The sequence below is a fragment of the Mustela putorius genome, unplaced genomic scaffold (genome assembly GCF_011764305.1).
Source record: "Mustela putorius furo isolate JIRA1106 unplaced genomic scaffold, ASM1176430v1.1 tig00003859_pilon_pilon_pilon, whole genome shotgun sequence".
NCBI lineage: Eukaryota > Metazoa > Chordata > Mammalia > Carnivora > Mustelidae > Mustela > Mustela putorius.
Window position 1 is genome coordinate 558,612 of NW_025422011.1, and position 21,422 is coordinate 580,033.

A 21,422-nucleotide genomic window follows, 5' to 3' on the forward strand; every position below is an offset into this window, starting at 1 on the left:
TAGTTGACACCTGTCTGTTAATGTAATCTCTTCTCTTGTTCTGTTTTTCCTTTTGGCTTTCTAGCCTTTCCCCCCTATATTATAATTTTAGTGTGTTGTACAGAGAGAGCAAATAAACATGCATACTTGCCCTGACACTTTCTACTAGTGATCTGTAACTGTTTACTTACATGTCCATTTTCTCTCCAATTAGACTATGAACTCCTTAATAAGAGAATTATATCCTCCTTATCCTTTTAGCTCCAGCACCTAGAGTAATAACCTAGCACAGAGAGCACATTCAACAAATACTGCTGAGTGAATGAAAACATGAATGAATGAGTTCTCTGCATACCTTTCATTACCTAGCACGGTGCTTTGTACACTAAAAACATTTAATAAAAACATGAATTCAGAAAGGAAAGCCTCATGATTAACATTTTGTTTTTAGAATTTCAAATATATGGTTCTCAGAAAAACTTGTTTGCATGATAAATGCAGTTTACATAGCTACAGTATTTAGGGTATATACTACAAATTCAATGTAATCATGCTAACCAAGTAACTGCTGAAGGGAATCCTAACTTCATGGTTTGGAAGTCTCAATTTTAATGTACTTTTCAAAAATAAACTTTTGGTTTTGTTTAGGCCCCACCCTTCATGTCCTACTTTTTAATTTTTTTTAATAGAAGAAGAAAGGGATAGGAATATATTAATCACAAATTAAAAGACCATACAAAAGCCACTGGCTGAACTGAGAACAAGCTTCTGGACAGAGATGAGAGAATTACAGAGCACTCGTACTGAAGTCTTCCATCTTCAATACACTAACATAATGAAATGCAGCCATATTGTTATGTCACTTTAGGTCAATATTCAGAATAATTATATTTACTTTACTAGGATCTGCTTCTTAAAATGCTCAAGTATAGGGCACCTGGGTGGCTCAGTCCGTTGGGCATCTGACTTTGATTTCGGCTCAGATCATGGTCTCAGGGTCGTAAGATGGAGTTCTGTGTTCTGAGCTCAGTGGGGCGTCTGCTGGGGATTCTCCCTCTCCCTTAGTCCTTTCCTCTGTGTGTGTGCTCTCTCTCTCAAATAAATACATAAATCTTTAAAAATAAAATAAAATGCTCAGTATGCTAAAGTATAGTTTGCATTAGATGCCCTAAGACAGCTTAGGGAATAAGATTGGTAAGAGAGCAAATTTCTCTACCACAAGTCCTATTTGCTTATTACTCTAGATAAGCTGGTTTCCTCACTGTCCTTTCAAATTATCATCATCGCTTCAGTGCTCATGCTGCTTAAAACGCCCTCTTCCCTCCTCCTAGTCAAATCCGGCCGTCTTTCAAGGTCCAACCTGAGCCTCTTCTTTTCAATAGAAGCTTCCATGTGACATCCTCTTCCTGGTGACCTGTGGCACTTCCTTGAACCACATGTCCTGACACCTGGTTACACTCTATACTGCTCTTGAGTTATCTTCCCAATTAGATTGTATGCATCTTGACAGCAAGGCCACAGCCTTCTTTTCTAGATAACTCCTAATACTACTTTGGACACACAGCAGATACTCAAAGAAAATTTCTTTTCTTTTTTTTTTTTTTAAGATTTTATTTTTTTATTTGAGAGAGAGCATGAGTGAGTAAGAGAGCATGAGCAGGAGGAGGGGCAGAGAGAGAGGGAGAAGCAGGGAGCCTGACATGGGGCTGGATCCCAGGACCCTCAGATCATGACCTGAGATGAAGTGAGATGCTTAACCCACTGAGCTACCCAGGTAGCTCCAAATTTTCTTTTTTTCCAAAATAAAAATAGCTTCATTTTTATTGTGATTGTGAAAGGCTGCATGATCACTATAAAAAAAAAAAAAAACAAAACACAACGACCTTGAACAATAGAGAAAAGTGTGAAGAAAAAAGTAACCATACCAGTACTGACAGAAAACCACTAATAACATCTTGGTAAACCTTTTTACAAACATTTTGGTATGCATATAAACATGCACAGACATAAGATATATATAATCATATATAAATGGTCATTACACCATTCTGCTGTTCTGCAACTTAAGACAATAAATGTCAATTTTTCAGTGTTACTTTCTTGTCCGTCATTGCCTCCTGAATTTAATTTTATTTTAAAAGTAGAAATGTGGGAGTGCCTGGGTGGCTCAGTCGGTTGAGCATCTGCCTTTGACCCAGGTCATGATCCTACGTCCTGGGATCGAGGCCCACATCAGGCTTTCTGCTCAGCAGGGATCCTGCTTCTCCCTTTCCCTCTGCCTGCTGCTCTGCCTGCCTGTGCTCTGTCAAAGTAAATAAAATCTTTTAAAAAATAAGCCACATATGCACACACATATACACAGACTTTAAAAAATAAATTTAAAAAAGGTAGAAATGTGTTTCTAAGGAATTATCAGCCAATTAGCATGACAAATAAAGTTGTAAGCACCAGAACTCTATCTTTTTTCAGGCTCCTAATTCTTTTGTCATCAGATCCACTGTGATCATAATGTGACTAAATGCATCTGTTTGTTCCTATTTGAAGATCTCGGTCACCTAGTAAATGCCTTCAGGGACTACCCATTAATCTTTGTATGTTTTGTTACACATCTTTCCTGAGGTCTCCTTTGGCTTGGACATTCTTACATTCCTCCCGCAAGTGATGGCGGTCGTGATAAATACTTTCCGGTATCAGTTTCGTCCCACTTGCCTGGCCTCTTAGCACTGAAAGACTTTTAAATGCCAGTGGTGATGGCAGAAGTTACTTTATAATTTGTTCATGTAAAATCCATTAATACTGGGTTTTTGAGAGAGAATAACTTAAAACTCTGAAGGTCCTTAAATGGTTCCTGTGTATCTAGAAAAACAGCACGCAACCCATGAAGTTCCTTCTCATCCATGCCAGATGAGAATTTCCAGAACTGTTTTTTAAATCAGGGCAAGGAGAAAAGAACAGGGCAGGGAATCCTTGGCTGCAAGAGCTGGCTTCAAAGAATTCAGCGCGCAACGAGCAGCGGCCAAGTGGGCGCGACTAACTGCACCCTTGCACCAAAGCCAGAGAACAGAGATGAAGGGTGAGGAAATAAAGGAGATTTCTTGAAGCGACTTCCCAGGAGGAATCTCGGAGTGGCCACACCCAGTCCCTTCATCTCGGTAAATAAGTCAGCAAAACTGCACAGGGGCTGAGCGGCGCCCCTGCAGGAACCTCTCCCACAGAGTGGGGATTTCTTCCTCACTGCTGCTACTTGCAACTTCCCAGCCCCACGCTTGCCTGCAGGGGAAGTGTGTGCTCTCCCCAAGTCGTGGCGTGTTTATCAGATGAACAAACAAACAGCAAATAGCTTTTGGAGGGTTTTCCCTGTTTCCTGGCAGCTGAAGGACGGCAGCTGTCGTACGGTTAAACTGGGGATTTGGCCTTTTTAATATAGTTTTAAGAAGTTTGTAGTAGAAACCTCCTTTCTGTCCCTATCTGATGGTTAAATTGGAATTTGAACTGTTCCTTCCAAGACACACAGATCTTATTGGAAAGGGGCTGTAAATAAGCATGGCCCATGCGATCATCCGGGAGGCATTCACGAATTTTTCACCCATCATTTAGAACACCAAAACAAGCTAAGGCACTGAATGAGGATTCAGAGATAAAATGTGCTGTCTCTGCCATCAAGGGAGTTAACGATGATATTTATCACAATGACACAAGCAGCTGGCATCGATGGAGTGGTTACTATGTGCCAAGATTACTAACTGCTTTCATCTGTTATCTCACTGCGTTTTCACAACTTTGAAGTTGTATACTCCCCATTTTACAGATGAGAAGACTGAGGCCTGGAAAATGTAGTTTTATTAGATACAACACAGCTCTATCTAATAAAAAGTCCACCTGAACCTTGGGCCCCTTAAGTCTTAAAAAGCCTTTCTCTTCACTGCTTCACATGAAGCTTGAAACTCTAAATTTATAACCTACATAGGGATGTAAGAAAGAAAAAGCCCCTTTTTCTTAACTCCACGTGACATCTTAGGAGAGTCTACATTTGCCAGTAGCCACATGTAAGATATGATAGAATAAGTGCCATAAGAGTGGATAAAGTGCCACTTTTTTTTAAATATTTTATTTATTCATTGGACAGACAGAGATCACAAGTAGGCAGAGAAGCAGGCAGAGAGAGGAGGAAGCAGGCTCCCCGCTGAGCAGAGAGCCCGATGTGGGGCTCAATCCCAGGACCCTGGGATCATGACCTGAGCCGAAAGCAGAGGCTTTAACCCACTGATGCCCCTAAAGTGCCACTTTCGAATGGAGTTGGGGAGGGCAAGGAGGAGAGAATGTGATAATTACAAGGACTTTTAGACGTGTTACTTTGAGCCAGGTCTACCTGAGAACGGGCAGACATGCAAGAAAGTTCTACACAGAAAAGCAAAACAAAGGTGTACAAAGGGAAAAGCATAGGAGCATTTGGGGGAATGGAGTGTCTTTGTGTGGTTAGGCTACAAGTAGGAGAGTAGCGATTGGAAAGGCCAAGGTTAGATCATGAGCGGCCTACAATAAGGTAATGGAGTTCCTATTTCCTTAGTAGGCAATACAGAGCCATGGACGTTCTAAGCGGGGGTGGACAAGCCCAGAGCTGTGCTTTAGAGAATTACATTTATAAAAGATTTTGCAGGAAGTAGTTCTCAAGCTTCAGTGGTTATCAGGATCAACTGCAGAGCTTTTAAAATACGTGTGCCCCACAAAAAGTTCCAGAACCACAAGAATGCTCATAAACTGCACTTAAATGTGGAGAATGATACAGTCACTTTGGGAACCTGGGAAGGAACATGTGCTAATGCTGAAAACACACATTCCCCACTCCTAAGTACACACCTAACAGAAATCTATGCACCAAGAAACAAAGAAAAGTATGCTTATAGCAACATTGTTTGTACCAGCCCCAAATTGAAAACGATCCAAATGCCACCCACTGTAGGGTGGATAAACTGTGGTTTACATATAAAATGGAATTCTGTATAACAACAGAAAGGAACTGTAGCTAAGCCCAACAACAAATGAGAACTATAACACTGAGCAGAAGAAGCCAGACACAGAAGAGTACATATGCTCTATGATTCTAGCAATGGAAAGTTCAAAATCAGGCACATAAAGGTTATGGTGATATAAGTGAGACTAATGATACCCTCGAGGGGATTAATGACTAGACGGGGGCCTGGGAGAGGCGTCTGCCATGCTGGAGATATTCTCTATCTTTATCTGGATGAATATTATAGGAGTATGTTTATTTTGTAGAAATCCATTGTACTGTATGTTTATTGCCTTGCACGTTTCTCTACATATGTTATACTGCAAAACATTTTTTTTACTTTAAACTTTTCAAAAAAAAAAAAATAGCATAGGCCCCAACCCAAAAGATTCTGATTAAATCAGTCTGGGACAGGGCCTCAGCATCACTGTATTTTTTTTAAACTTCCCTAAGTGAACTTGATATGCAGCTAGGGTTGAAAACCACTGATGTAGAGCAAGGACTGGAGCAAAGAAAAAAAAAGTTCAAAAGTTATTCAATGTTTCCCACACTTGAGAGATAATAAGAATCACCTGAAATGCTTGCAAAAAAGAAAAGAAAAGAAAAGAAAATCCCAAGCCCCTCCCCTGCTGACTGATTTAGTAAATTGGGAGATGGACTCAAGGAATCTGTCTTTTTGACAATCTCTCTGGTGCTGGGTTAATTAGGACAAACTCTCCGATGATCGTTTGAAATTAGGGTCAGGTGGTGGCAGTGGGAATGAAGAGCAGGTTATGCCAAGCAACATAAAACTGGAAAAGATTAAATTTTCAACACTACTTAGACTTTCTTTTATATATTGCCAGCTTAAAATCTACCAACACAACCAAATTTGAGTACGGTTTATTACACTGACATCTTTAACCTAAGGTCGTTTTATTTTGATTCATACTGTGTAAGTTTAAATTAGTCATTTACTTTTGTTTCTAATAGAACCACGAAATCAGGAGATCTCAGAAGCCTAAGGCATAGCATTCTGTTTTCTGGTACATCTACTTTAGAGAATGGGTTTAAAACATCTCATACTGAGGATCTCCCTTCAGCCTAACGTTTAAAGAAATCCTTGGTTATATTTTCAAAGAACTTCCAAATTCTGTTTATTATGCCCTTCAAAGCATGAACTATGATGTAGTAAAACAAGTACTATGCTTCCCCCAATAATAAGAATCATGATTTTTAAATTTTAAATAAAAGATGGAATAACTATGCATTTTTTTCTCTAAAAGACAGGTAAATGGAACTTAAAATTTAAAAATTTGTCACTACCTTTCCTCGCCTATAAAGCAATGAAAGATCACAGACAAACACATTATATATTGTTATGCCTTAACTCCTCTGATCACATTTTAGGCTTTCAGGAAATCACTCAATATCATATTTATGTTCATTTAGCATCAGAGCAGGAGCCCTTGATCCTAATGCCAACGGCACTTGACTGAGAGAATGCCTGAATTTATCAACTGGCTGGGAGATATTGGACCCCATTTTTTTTGGTGGGGGGGGCCCTGATTTTTTATCAGTATGATGGGGGAAGGGTTGAAGTACATCAATAGTTTTCAAACCAGAAGACTAGAATTCTTCAGAGGCATTTATAAGGTTCTACAAATGTTTAATTTTAATATTTTTCTTATTAAAAACATACCTTTATTTAAAATCTATGAGAAAAACAAAATGTATACTAAATCTTTCCCACAGGGAGTTTTATTACACAGACACAACTGACCTGTGCTTTCATATTAACTCACTGTGGAGCTTCTCTGGCTCCACAAATGTATATATGTAAATGTGCTACTGATTAGAAAGGTTTTTATCTGCCCTGCTCATTTTCTCTTCTTTTTAATCCAGGACTGTATTAACATAAAAACTGAGATTATATAAAATCTTTACATTCTACTGGGTGAGAGTACAGATGTTAACAAGCCCTCCTCCTCTTACTTGCCTCTATATGATGTGGTTATGGAACCAAACAAAGTAGGTTTTCTACTTTATAAATGTTTGATAGTTATAAAACAGAAGTCTTCAAGTGTTAAGATACTAAAGTGGTAAAAAAAAAATGTAGGCATGTTTGAACTGGGACTGAAAAAGCAATGGCAGAAAAAATTTATGGAGCAGAGGACCACATAAAGGCAAGGCACAAAAATGTCCTCAGATGTTGTGTAGATAAGCACTAGCAGTTAAAATTAGGGAGCCTTATTTCAAAACACATAGGTCAAGTGTTATACACATTGATATGGACTGTCAATCTTATTAGGATAAGACTGTCAGAACAACAGTCAGCGAAATCAATTGTTATTATTTCTAGTTTAAATAAATTCATTAAACATAGGAAATCTTGGAAATCTTGCTTGGAAACTTGGAAATCTTGCTGATATTTTAGATAAATCAAATAGCTCAATTAAGGCTTATAACACTGCCATACTTATAGCCTCCGATAAAATGTTAGTGTTGAATCAAAACAGGATTTGGACTCAGCATGCAAAACAGAATTTTTCTGTACTGAACCAGTGAGTAAAAAGATGGTCTTGGTATTAGTCTGCTTTAACTGCCATAACAATACCATAGACTGAGTTGCTTAAACAACAGAAATTTATTTTCTTCCAGTTCTGGAGACTGGAATTCCAAGATCAAGGAGCTAGCAAGGTCGGTGTCTGGGAGTATCTCTGGTTGCAGAAGGCCATCTAATCACTGTGCCGCCACATGGCAAAGAGAGCACATAGGCTCTCTGGTGTCTCTTCTTGTAAGGACACTAATCCTTTTGGATCAGGACCCTATCCTTATGACTTCATATCACCTAATTTACATTTTTATAGACCCTACTTCCAAATACCTTGGGGTTAGGGCTCCAAAATATGAGTTTTGGGGCACACAACTCAATCGATAGAAGCCTCTGAGGTATCTGATTTTCTTAAGAAATAACACCATTAATCAACTCATATATAATGTTATAAGACACATTTATTTTTTTCTAAACAATAAAGTTTTCAAACTAGCTAAGAAAATTAATTGGTTTCTCCAAATTGATTATTCATCAATTAGGAATGTGGCCAATTGTTAGGTACATTAGTTACTCAGCTTTGACACAACAATTTACTATCACTGCATTTTGAATATTTAGACATATAACTAAACTAATTCAGTTTTTTTTAAAGATTTTATTTATTTATTTGACAGACAGAGATTACAAATAGGCAGAGAGAGAGAGGAGGAAGCAGGCTCCCTGCTGAGCATAGAGACCAATGTGCAGCTTGATCCCAGACCCCTGGGATCATGACCTGAGCCAAAGACAGAGGCTTTAACCCACTGAGCCACCCAGGCGCCCCTAAACTAATTCAGTTTAACAAAAAAAAACTTTTGACTTGATGTCAAGATGTGAAAAACAAAGCTCTAAGTATCTGAAGCGAATTATCTGTGTGAATCACAATTTTCTTGACAAGCTTTTATCTCAAAACCAAATACTGGAAAGTTTTCCCCCAACATCAGGAATAAGACAAGGATGCCTGCTTTTGCCACTTCCACTCAACACAGTACAGGAAGTTCTAACCAGAGCAATTAGGTAAGAAAAAGAAATAAAAGGCATCCAAGTTGGAAAGGAAATGGTAAAACTATCTCTGTATGAAGATGACATCATCTTCTGTGTAGAAAACCTTAAAAATCTCTCTCTCTCCCTCTCCTCTCATACACACATACACATTTTTACAACTAATAAATGAATTCTGCAAAGATGGAGGATACACAATCAACACACAAAAACCAACTACAGTTCCATAATGTAGCAGTGAAAAACGTGAAAAGGAAACTAAGAAAAATAGTTCCATTTACAATTGTATGAAAAGACTAAAATACTTAGGAATAAATCTGACCAGGGAGGTGAAAGACTTTCACATTGAAAACTATAAAACACTGCTGAATGACATTAAAAAGGACTTAAAAAAGAAAATCATAGGCCTAAAATGGTATCACTTAGATTAAGGTCCTGTATCAGTAAACCAAGGCTTAGTACCTAACCTAATTGCAGTTTCAACTCCCCAGGAAAGTTACTTTTAACCAGTCAATATGGGAGTCACCTGACAAGGAGGAGGAAATTTACTGATATATCTCTTCCAATCCCCTTAGGAGGGTGACCCTTGCTTTAAACAGTGCATTCTTCAATAATAATTTCCTTCTTTCTGCTCCCTCTTTATCTTTAAAATCCTTTCTTTTTCAGCAGCTCAGTGAAACTCCCCTCTACATGCTAGATGGGATGCTGCCTGATTCATAGATCTATTCTTTTTTTAAAGATTTTATTTATTTATTCATTTTAGAGAAAGTACACAAGAATGAGGGGAGAGAGGCAGATGGGAAGGGCCAAAGGGGGAGAGACAGGGACAAGCAGACCCCCGCACTGAGCGCATAGCCAGGCTCGAGGCTCAATCCCAAGATTATGACCTGAGCCAAAACCAAGAGTAGGAAGCTCAACCAACTGAGCCACCCAGGTGCCCCTATGAATCTGTTAATAAAGTCAGTTAGTTCTTTACAATTTACTTGGTTGAGTTTTTTTTATTTAACAGAAGAATTAACATTGTTAAGATGTCAATACTATCCAAAGAAATCTACAGATTCAACACAATCCTTATCAAAATCCCAACAAACTTTTTCCCAGAAATGGTATAGCTAATCCTTGAGTTTATATGGAATTGCAAGGGGCCCTGAATAGCCAGGACAACCTTGAAAAAGAAGAATGAAGTTGGAGGACTCAAATTACCTAACTTTGAAACTTCATACAAAGCTACAGAACTTAAAACAGTATGATACTGCCATAAAGACAGATATATAGACCACTCGAATAGAATATAGAGCCCAGAAACATATCTTCAAAGGTATGGTCAATTGATTTTCAATAAGGGTACCATTCATTGGGGAAAGGACTATTCAATAAGTCTTTCCAGCAAGTGGTGCTGGGGAAAACAGATACCTGCATGTCAAGAAGGAAGCTGATCCACACCATATACAAAAATTAACTCAAAATGGATCAAAGACCTTAACTTTAGAGCTAAAACTATAAAACTCTTAGAAGGAAACAACCCAATGTCTTCATGACAATGAATTTGACAATGATTTCATAGATAGAACACCAAAAGCATGGGGAACAAAAGAAAAAATAGATAAACTGGGCTTCATCAAAATTAAGACCTTTTGTGCACCAAAAGATACCATCAAGAGGGCAAAAAGATGGGGGTGCCTGGGTGGCCCAGTCATTAAGTATCTGCCTTCAGCTCCAGTCATGATCCCAGGGTCCTGGGATCGAATCTGATTATCAGGCTCCCTGCTCAGGAACCCTTGTGCACTGTTGGTAGGAATGCAAACTGGTGTAGACACCACCAGTTTGGAAGTTCCTCAAAAAATTAAACAGTAATTTTATGACAGTATGGATGTTCCTCAAAAAATTAAAAATAGAACTGCCCTATGATCCAGTAATCACACTACTGGGTACAAAAACACTAATTCCAAGGGATATATAAGCTCCGAAATTTACTGCAACATTATTTACAATAGTCAAACTATGGAAGTAATTCAAGTGTCCATCCATAGACGAATGGATAAAAAAGATGTGGCATATATCTATACACACACAGGAATATTATTCAGCTATAAAAAAGAATGAAATCTTGCCATTTTCAATGGCATGGATGGAGCTAGAAAGTATTATGCTAAAGAAAATAAGTCAGTCAGAGGGGCGCCTGGGTGGCTCAGTGGGTTAAGCCTCTGCCTTCAGTTCAGGTCATGATCCCAGGGTCCTGGGATCGAGCCCCACATCGGGCTCTCTGCTCAGCAGTGAGCCTGCTTCCTCCTCTCTCTCTGCCTGCCTCTCTGCCTACTTGTGACCTCTGTCTGTCAAATAAATAAATAAAATCTTTAAAAAAAAAAAAAAAAAAAGAAGTCAGTCAGAGAAAGACAAATACCATATGATTTCACTTATATGTAGAATTTAAGAAACAAAACAAATGAGCAAAGAGGGGGAAAAAAGAGAGACAAACCAGGACACAGACTCTTAACTATAGAGAACAACAGATGGCTACCAGAGAGGAAATGGTTGGAAGGATGTGGGAAACAGGTGAAGCTAATTAAGAATACACTTATCTTAATGAGCACTAAGTAATATACAGAACTGCTGAATCACCATATTGTACACCTGAAACTAAAATAACACTGTATATTAACTATACTGGAATTAAAATAAATTTTTAAAAATGCAACTGGTAAAAATAAAAAAATCCAATAGCCAATAAGTACATGAAAAGATGTTCAACATCATTACTCATTGGGGACATGCAAATCAAAACATGGAAAATCAAAACATGGAAAATCAAATCAAAACATGAGATATGATTTCATACCCATTTGGATGCCTTTTATCAAAACAACAGGAAATAGCAAGTGTTGTTGAAGATCTGGAAAAACTGGAATCCTTGTGAATTTCTTGTAAGCATGTAAAATGGTGAAGGTACTATGGAAAAGAGTATGGCAATTCCTTAAAATGTTAAACATAGAATTGTCATATGACCTAGCAATTCTACTCCTAAGAAAATGGTCACGAATCAAAGACAGGAACTAACACATATACTTGCACACCTATGTTTAAAGCTGTGTTATTCACAATAGCCAAAAGGTAGAAGCATCCCAAGTGTCTGTTGACAGATGAACTGACAAACAAAATATGATATATATACACAATGGATAGAAAGGAATGAAATTCTGACACATACTACAACATGGATGAACTGTGAGAACATCATGCTTTGTGAAATAAGCCAGATACAATGGGACAAATATCATGTAATTCCATCTATATGAGAAACCTAGAATAGTCAAAGACATAGAGACAGAAAATAAAATACTGGTTACTCGGGGCTAGAGGATAGGGAAATGGGGAGTAACTTTTTAATGGGTAAAATGTTTCAGTTTGGGAAGGTGAAAAAATTAGGGAGATGAATGGTGGTGATGGTTGCACAACAATGTGAATGTAGTTAATACCACTCAACTGTATGTACATTCAAAAGTGGTTCAAATGGGTGCTGAGTCGGTTAAGCATCTGACTTCAGCTCAGGTCATGATCTCAGCATCCTGGGATTGAGTCCCACATTGGGCTCCACACTCAGGAGGGAACCTGCTTCTCCTTCTCCACCTGCCCCCTGGTCCCCAGCTCATGCTCTCCCTCTCTCTCAAATAAATAAATCAAATCTTTTTAAAAATGGCTAAAATGTTAAATTTTATGTTATTTATATTTTATCACCAAGAAAGATTTCTCTATTTTTTTTTAATTTTTAAAAAACATTTTATTTATTTCTTGGACAGAGAGAGAGACCGTGAGAGAGGGAACACAAGTAGGAGGAGTGGAGGAGGGAGAAGCAGGCTCCCTGATGAGGGGAGCCCAAGGTGGGGCCTGATCCCAGGACCCTGAAATCATGACCTGAACCGAAGGCAGACACTTAACGACTGAGCCAACCAGGTGCCCCAACATTTCTCTATTTAAAAGGTGTCTAGAATGTAAATTTTATGTTATGTATATTTTACCACAATCAAGGGATAAATATATTTTAAAACCTTATTCCTAATTTCAACACAAGATGACTTCTAAGGTCCCTTTAAATTCTAAAATTTTTTGAGATTTCAAGATAACAAGGAGAAAAGAGAAAGAGAATCTAGTCAAAGAATAAGTTCCTGACTCCTCATTCAGAATTAAGAGTGTAACTCTACCTTTCAAGTGATTATAAATGGACCAAGAAGTCCTAGCAATGGTAGCAAACTCGAATGCCTACAGAGGCCAGGCAGGAAACATAAGCAGATGAAGCAAGGCAGCTGGGGACGGTGGCAAATCTGAGGCCACCATACACCCTGTCTAAAGGGAGCAGCTGTAGCTCTCCCCTGGCAAACTGCCTCTCTGTTGGAATGTGGGCATGGTATTGGGATGATTTTCCATTCTTCAAGTGAAATTGAATGGAGATTTTTACGTTAAATGTTGGCATCTAATTTTAAAAAATTATTTAAAAAATTTTTTTATTTCTTTTTAAAGGTAGGCTCCACACCTAGTGCAGAGCCCAGCGCAGGGCTTGAACTCACCACCATGAGATCAAGACCTGAGCTGAAATCAAAAGTCAGAGGGTTAACTGACTGAGCCACCTACACGACTCCTAAAAAAATTATTTTTAATACTGCTAGCCAAAGAAGACATAACTGCAGGCCAAGGCACGTGTTGTCAGCTGACCACTACCAGTTTGTGATTTCTTTCAGAGCATAAAGGCACGACCCAGAATACAAAAGAAGAGGAGGCAGTACTAGTTACATCCTTGTCAATGTTTGAAACTTGCATACAGATCATGGGGCACACAGGTGGTTCAGTTGGTTAAGTGTCCAACTCTTGATTTCAGCTCAGGCCATGATCTCAGGTCGTGAGACTGGTCTCAGTGCTGGGGATGGAGCCTGCTTGAGCTTCTCTCTCTCCCTCTCCCTCATCCCCTCCCTTCAATGCTCTCTTTCTCTCTCTCAGAATAAATAAATAAAAATAAATAAAGTTTGCATACAGACCATGATCTAAATCTTTTTAATCCTTGTTTGGAAGCACCAGAGGGTACTGAACATTATTTTACTTAGATGTTGACTGATACTGTATAGCTTTGAATGGGCCATTTTTCAGTGGGGCATTTTGAATGTGAGGTTTATGCCTAACCTACAGTAGGTGATCAATAAGGAGTAGCTATTATCATTTTAAATCAAAGCCCCAAAACAAAATTGAAGAGTATAAAGCTCTTCTGAAACAACCCTACCCTCCAATATAAGAGATAATAATATAATCTGTTCAGTAATCACAGATCATTGAATAGTGATTGGGAAGTGGTGAACCTTCATATTAAATAACAAAAAAAGAAATAACTTACATGTGTTAGGAGCTAGGAATGTAGTTATTGGCAGAACAAACAAGGTTCTTGCCCTCAACAAGCTTACAGTTTAATAAGGGAGGCGGACATTAAATAGAGTCATCCAAAAAACACTTGGCCAGAAACTGTAATAAGCAGTCCGATTAAAATGATGGATGATTTGCAGAAGAATAATGAAGGGATCTAACTCAGATGAGGAAGGGCGGGGCAAAGAAGGTCTTTTAAGGAGCTGACCTTTAAACTAAGACTGAAAAGGATAAAGAGAGGTTAGCAACCTAAGGGTATTATGCATGGAGGACGAGGAGAGTTGGGTGGGAAAGGAGGTGGTGACAAAAGCATTCCAGGAATGCTTGTGTGACATGTGTGATAGCCCCAAATAACCGAAATAGGAAAAAAAAAAAAAAAAAAGGAACATTAAATAGAGGGAAAGATTAAAGTTACTGGAGGTAGCGAGGTAAAAGATTTGAGGGGACATCACAAGTCAATGTTCTCCGTGGACAAAAGGTTTTGAAGAAGGAAGTAAAGATGGAAAAATTAAAGAAAATTAGAATTGCGAAGAAATACGTAGAACGGAAGACAGGAACCAGGAACGGAAGGTTGAAGAAGTTGTTTACTGGCCACATCAGGTTTCTGGGACAAATGGGGAGCCGTGGAGCTCTGGTGGTAGCTGGCACAGAGGACTGGCTGGAGGAAACCACAGGACTGAAGAGATTACGTGGAAAGATTTTTGTTGGTTTTAAAAGTGACAAAAGTAACAAATGCTCTTCAATATTTCAAACAAGACAGCCACCCATTCCTGCAGCGAGCACTGTTAATCCTCACAGAATGGTTTTTAGTGGTGAGGATGAGGATTAGTGACAAGCAAAATCAGGTGGAAGTCTGAGGCAGTTACACAGAGAAGCCAGACCAAAACCTTTGTTTCAACCTAAACTCTCTGCATTTTCCCTTGAGATCACTTTAACCACCATAACTTTAGCTGTTTTAGGAAAAGCAGTTTTTATCAGATGATTATATAGACCGATTACAAGTCTCTGATTCGTAGACTGTAATCTTCTTTCATAAATAAGGGATTTTTTCCCCCAAATCTCTAAATTATCAGACAACAAACTCCACGAGAGCAAGAATTTCTGCTTTCACTCACTGCTGTATCACTAGCAACGAATGCATAAGTGTTTGTTGAATGAATGAGTATACCTAGACTCTGAAGACAAATCACAGTGAATGCAGAGTAAAACATAAAAAATGAAAAAACAAGAAAAAAAAAGGAAAGAGAGAAAGAAGAGATGGATGAAACTGGCAATACGTTAGATTCTGGCATTCCTTCTTGACCCTTCTCTCCCACACTTGCACCCAGTCAATCAGCAAGTCCTGTCAAACCAACCTTAAAGAGCTATTCCTCTCCCTGCTACTTCCTGTGCTTTTCTACTGGTTCCGAACTGGTCCTAATACCTGTCTTCCCTCCCATTTTCCATATTTTTGCCAGTCTCCTATGTGAAAATACCAACAAATTGGTAAGGTTCAACTGAGTAGGAGGATGTTTCCTTCTTAGGTACTAAGCACCAGCCACAATGAACTTCTTACAGTTTCCCACTAGGAACCATAGTGTTTCATGTCATCATACTTTCAAAAATCTTGTTTTTTCTTGTTAGAATGTACTCCTTATTTGCTTAATAGCTTTCCACTACTCCAAGATCCCTCCCAACTGCCTATTCCTTTATAGCCTTTCCCAGCTTCTGCTGAAGAACTATTTCCTCCCTTGCACTATCATTGAATCTTATATATGGCTTTAATGATCACTTACACTCCAGGGAAACTATTCGAGACTACTCTACTGAAATGTGAGCTCCTTGAGGGCTAGTATTGTCATTTATTCAGTTGTATTTCAAGCACCTCACACACTATCTGATGGAAAACACATTAAAAAATAATACTCCCTCTTGTCAACTTTCTGGCTTCTTCAGCATTGGTGTTTTCACTTACTAGGTCTGTGATCTAGAACAAGTTCTTTAACTTTCTGAATCTAAGTTTCATTTTCTGTGAAAAAGTGATAAGAATAGTATCTACCTAACACAGAGGATTGTTGTAAAGAAAAATTAGATATTCTACATATGAAGCAACTTCATAACTGTTAATTACTATCATCATTATTTTCATTTTTAATCTAGAAATTTCTTTTGCATCTTTTAATGACTTCCATTTATCTCCTAATCATAGTCATGTTTCCCTTTACATACTTGAGCATATTTATATGATCAAAAATAATTGTGTGAAGGTCCTTGTTAGCTAATTCTATTATCTCTGTCTTTTTTGGGTCTGTGTTTCTACTGACTAATTTTTCTCCTGGTTATGGGTCATAAGCTTCTTCTAATGTCTGAAAATTTTTAACTGGATGCCAGACATTGTTGATTTTATGTTATTGAATGCTAGATTTTACTGAGTTCTTTAAAGAGTACTGAATTTTGTTTTGGTATACAGTTAAATTACTTGCAGATAGACCCATCCAGTCCTTTTTGTTTTTAAGCTGCTGAGGGCCCTATCCAGTGTCCATGCCCAATGTACTTTGAGGTTTCTCCACTTTGGCTGGTAGCAGCGTGAACTATTCCTGGCCCTGAGTATACTCCAGGAATTGTTGGGCCTACTGTTTTCTGGTGGTTCTTTTTCCAACCCACACATGTGCAGAGTTTGTAGCCAGAGACTCAAATACCCGCTCGCAGCTCTCTGGAGCTTACCAAGCAACTCCCTCCTCTTTGGTACTCTGCCCTGCAAATTCTGGCCACTGTGGCCTCGCCAACCCCCAATCTCTGCCTCCTCAACTAAGTAAGACTGCTGTGCTCTTTGGATCTCCTCTCCGGTACTGTTGCTTGGCAACTGCCCCTCAGAAACCACAGCCCCAGATTAACTGTTGTTCAATGTCTGAAAGAATTGTTTCAGATACACGGTCTGATTTTCTAGTTGTTTATGGCAAGAGGACAATTCCCTAAGTAAGTACTTCTTCATGGGAAGAAGAGGAAGTAGCTCTCGTACTTTTATTAAATGAAATACACAAACATATGTGTGCATGTGTTTGTTCATTTGTAAAAGCATAAAGCTCAAAATTAAATTCTAACAAACTATAAAAATAAACTGCGGACAATAGCTCTTTTGAGCCAATATTCCTAAACAGAAGTGAAGATTCACTTCAGGGAATTTTAATCTTTGCCAGACTTGGAAAATTCAGATTAATCTTTCACACTGAAAGAAATACCAAAGTGAGAAGTTGAATTTTAAAGGCTTATTACATATGAATAGATCTTTTTGCTTCCAAGACTCTAAAGTTGCCTAGATAGCAAGACATTCACTATAATCTTCATGAGGTTATTTGAATTTCAGACATGGGAAAATTAGCATCATTCAGTACTCAGTCATGCAGAAATGACACTGCATCCCTATATGTGCTAAAAACTAGGATAAACGGTTTCTTGCCAGAAAGCGTCAGGTCCTTAGTTTTCAACAGGTGGCTTCGTTTTTAGATATGTTATGCTGGAACTCTGCTCTTCTTGTGCTGTTTCCCAGAAGACTCAGTTTCTTCCTGATAATGCTAAAATATGTACAAGATGTTCTAAGGAAGTCATCTGCAGGAGAACAATATAGTATCAGCTCCTCTGAGTAGGAGTCAGGTACGTGGCATTCAGTTGAAAAAATGGGGCTTAATAAGTACTTTATTTTGGAACTTTGCCTCTGAATGTTTTCGCTCGTTCTGGATTAAAATTGGGAACACTCTGGGACTGAAAGATGTTCTAAAGTTTCCTGGAAGAAGCTGAGAATATATTAAAATGACTTAACCAAAGATTTTAGGATCACCTAGCTGCAAATGTTGCATTTGGTCTTTAAGAAATCAGAGGCTGTCTGATTAAGAAGCCTAACAATAAATATCCAGCATAAAATCCAGGTCTTGTTTATGGCACAGGAAAAACAAGGAGAACTTGGAGCAGCTTCCTCTTAGCAGCTGGATGAATCACTGGCAGCTGCTGTAAAAAAGGTAAAGAAACCTACATCTGCTCAGAGTCCAAATGCTATATGGATCCCTTGTGATAGTAAATAAATTCTGGAAGAGGCCCCACTTCTAAATCAGGAAAAGAATTAAGGAGATCTAAAAACTGCTTTTCCATAGTTATCTCCATGTGCCTATTCCACAAAAACCAGCTCTAGCTGTATGTACCATTCTTCAAAATAGTGAGTATTCAATCAAATATTTACAGACTGACTAAGGGACTGGGGAAGGTTTGGAAAAAACAGGTTCAGGTGCAATACTACAAACTTTACCTGTACATTCACAGCTCCCAGTTTTTTGTATGTAGAGGCTGATGGGTTTGTTTCTCTGAGGTAGTTCACTTAAAATTGAGTCCACTTTGATTTTTGTCCACTAGTGCATATAGGCGATAGAGGAGATGATGTGATTCTCAGTACACTGGATATTTCTGCTCAATAGTGTAATTGAGATGGATAATCTCTTAAGTTACATGTAATAGAAGCTGTGATTAGAGTAATAAAAAGAATTGGGGCACCTGGGTGGCTCAGTGGGTTAAAGCCTCTGCCTTCAGCTCAGCTCATGATCTCAGGGTCCTGGGACTGAGGCCCGCATTGGGCTCTCTGCTCAGGAGGGAGCCTGCTTCCTCTTCTCTCTCTCTCTGCCTGCCTCTCTGCCTGCTTGTGATCTCTGTCTGTCAAATAAATAAATAAATCTTAAAAAAAATAAATAAAAGAATAGAAACAGCATATTAGCATATTAGTAAATCTGGGTTTGGCTCTCATTATCTCTCACCACTGCAAGTCTCCTAACTATACTCTCTGCCTCCAGACTCACCCTCTAAGTCACTTCTTTTCTTTTTTTTCTTTCAAATATTTTATTTATTTATTTGTCAGCAAGCAAGAGAACACAAGCTGGAGGAGCCACAAAGGGAGAGGGAGAAGCAGGCTCCCCGCTGAGCAGGGAGCCCAACACACAGGTCTCAATCCCAAGACTCTGAGATCATGAACTGAGTCGAAGGCAGACACTTAACCAACTGAGCCACCCAGGTGTCCCACCTGCTAAAGCCATTTCTATACTGTCTTCCAAATCATCTTTTTAGAACTCAGATATCATCACATCGTACTTCTGAATAAATTCCTTTAACCTACAGAATAAAATCCAACTTCTTTTTTTATGGCAAAAATGGTCTTTCAGGACCTAACTGTTCTATTCCTTCGCAGGTTCATCTCCCCTGACCCCCTTCACAAACTCTAGCCATTCTAATCTTCTCGATGTCTTAAGTATTCCAGGTTCTTTTATACTTCTACACCACAGCACATGCTCTACCTAGAATGTCCTTCTTTTCTTTATCCATGTAGATAACTCCTACTCTTCCTTCCCAAATTAGACCAAACAACCAGTTCTCAGGAGAACATTCTCTAATCTGCTTGGTCCCCTTTCTCTAACAACAGTGTCCCCAACCTACCCCCACCCCCCACTCTGGAGTTTCCTTCTTTGTATTCATATCATTTCTTCAGTTTGCTGCATGTATTTCAATATTTGCCAAGAGCAAAAGCTCTGGAGTCACATTGCCTGGGTATGAATCCCACCCCAGCAATTGTTGTATAACCTTGTCAAGTTATTTAATCCCTCTGATTCCCAGTTTCATTAGTTATAGGATGGGGATGATAGTATCTACCACAGAGAGCTGTTATGAAGAGTAAATGAGTCATAACACATAAAGTGCTTAGAACTGCATTTGGCTCCTAATAGATATCATTAGTGATGGTGTTGGAACCAGTAATGGTGGTAGTATCTGTGACACAAGATGATAGTTCCTCAAAAGTAAGGTGTTCGGAGAGTCTCCTATAGCATGTGCTCAACAGTATTTATAGGAACAAAACAAAGGCAGAACTTTGGAAAGAGAAAAGGAAGGCAAGAAAAGGATTTGGAAACACTTACCGCCATTTTTGCCCACAGTTCGGAAGCATTTCCAGAAGGCCCGTAAGAATGATGCCCTATTGTGAGGGGTGGCCTGGATGAAGCTGAATTCCCGAAAGAGAATGTGAGTTCCCTGACATACACTGTTAAAACTGCAAAGAGAAAAATCAAGGAATCATCATTAGAGAAAGAGATATGGAAGGCTGGAATCAGAATAAAAAATCAAGACCACATAGAACCATTGCCAAAAAGGAAGAAAATCCTTTTTCTCCAATAAAACTCTGAACTATAGATTAGACCAAGTCTTTCAGTGAAGAAATCTCTTCATATAACCATATATTTCTGAAAACTCTTGGAGTCCACTTCCTCTGAGTGTTTCCTACCTCCCACATATAGGCACTGAGAGAGTTTTAATCAGCCATGGGAGCATCTCAGATAGAGTCTTTAACTGGATGACATTGGCACTTGTATCTTTTTGGATAATACTTCTTCTACCACATTTGGAATTATGTTTCCTTAAAGATATGATTTCTGTACTCTCTTTGACCTATATCAGCTCCCATAAGAACATAGCTCATGGGGACAGAACTGGATTGTCTGTTCAAGACAATTTGGGGGGTGATGGATACCTTTTTGACAATAACCTCAGAGGGAAAGTCATGTGCCAAAGGATATGAAAGATTTCAAATAGAACATTAAGACAAATAAGAGGAACAAGGGTAAAAAGTGGCCCCTGAATGAGAGTATGAAGCAAAGCCCCAGAGCCTAAGTGAGTCATTGTTTAAGCTGGGCCAGAGAAGGGGAAAAAATATACTCCATTGCCTTTGGGTTCTTCTGCCAAAGAAATAAAGGCTGTAGAGCCTGGCGTACTCTAAAAATGGAAATTCCACCAAAGAATAGGCAATTATCCAGTAATCATCACAACTAAAGGCAGATTTCAGGTTCCAGAAAACTCCTAAATTCTCTGACAAGTAAATCATGAGTGGAAAATATGTTAATCTTTGTAGAGAAGCAGTTATTAAACTGAAGATGGCGAAACAAGAGAGACAGTGGAAATTCCAAATGCCACTTTTCATTTGCTGACAATTTAAAGTGGGGACAAAACTGAATCTCTGAACGGAACAGGAAAAAAATTTAAGGAGTCATCTGTTCCATTTTCCTCTTCCCTGACCAAGTTCTGACGGAAACATCTAACCTGTCTTTAACATAGAGTATGTTATCACTTAAGATAAAATTAGCCTCTTCCTGTTAATATTAACAACTGTATGAAAAGGCAAATTACATGCTCCTCTCCCTGTGGAAAACTAGTGTAGAAATCTATTTCTAAGACACTATGAGGACGCATGAGGAAAACATCTGGTAAAGAATTAGGTTAGAAGAGAAATTTTTAAAAAGTAACTAAAGTGTTAACTATGCAGTTTGCAGTGTTGTCTTGAGCAAAGGAAAATGAAAAATAAAGCAAATGAGCTGTTACAGGTAAATGGAGTAGGTCACATTTCTAGCAAATGAAGTCTAAAATGATAACAATCTAGTTTAAATTTATGAAGCTATC

At 38.6% G+C, this 21,422-nt stretch overlaps 1 protein-coding gene across 4 annotated transcripts in view; it reads right to left on the reverse strand.

Annotated features, from left to right (window-relative positions):
- CUNH11orf49 (chromosome unknown C11orf49 homolog) overlaps nt 1-21,422 on the reverse strand; it is a 189,536-nt gene that overhangs the window by 87,133 nt on the left and 80,981 nt on the right. For all 4 annotated transcript variants that reach the window (XM_013061718.2, XM_004763113.3, XM_013061717.2 and 1 more), the window contains one exon: nt 19,892-20,022. In XM_013061718.2, coding sequence (XP_012917172.1) covers nt 19,892-20,022 — 131 coding nt within the window. The remainder of the gene's footprint in view (nt 1-19,891; nt 20,023-21,422) is intronic.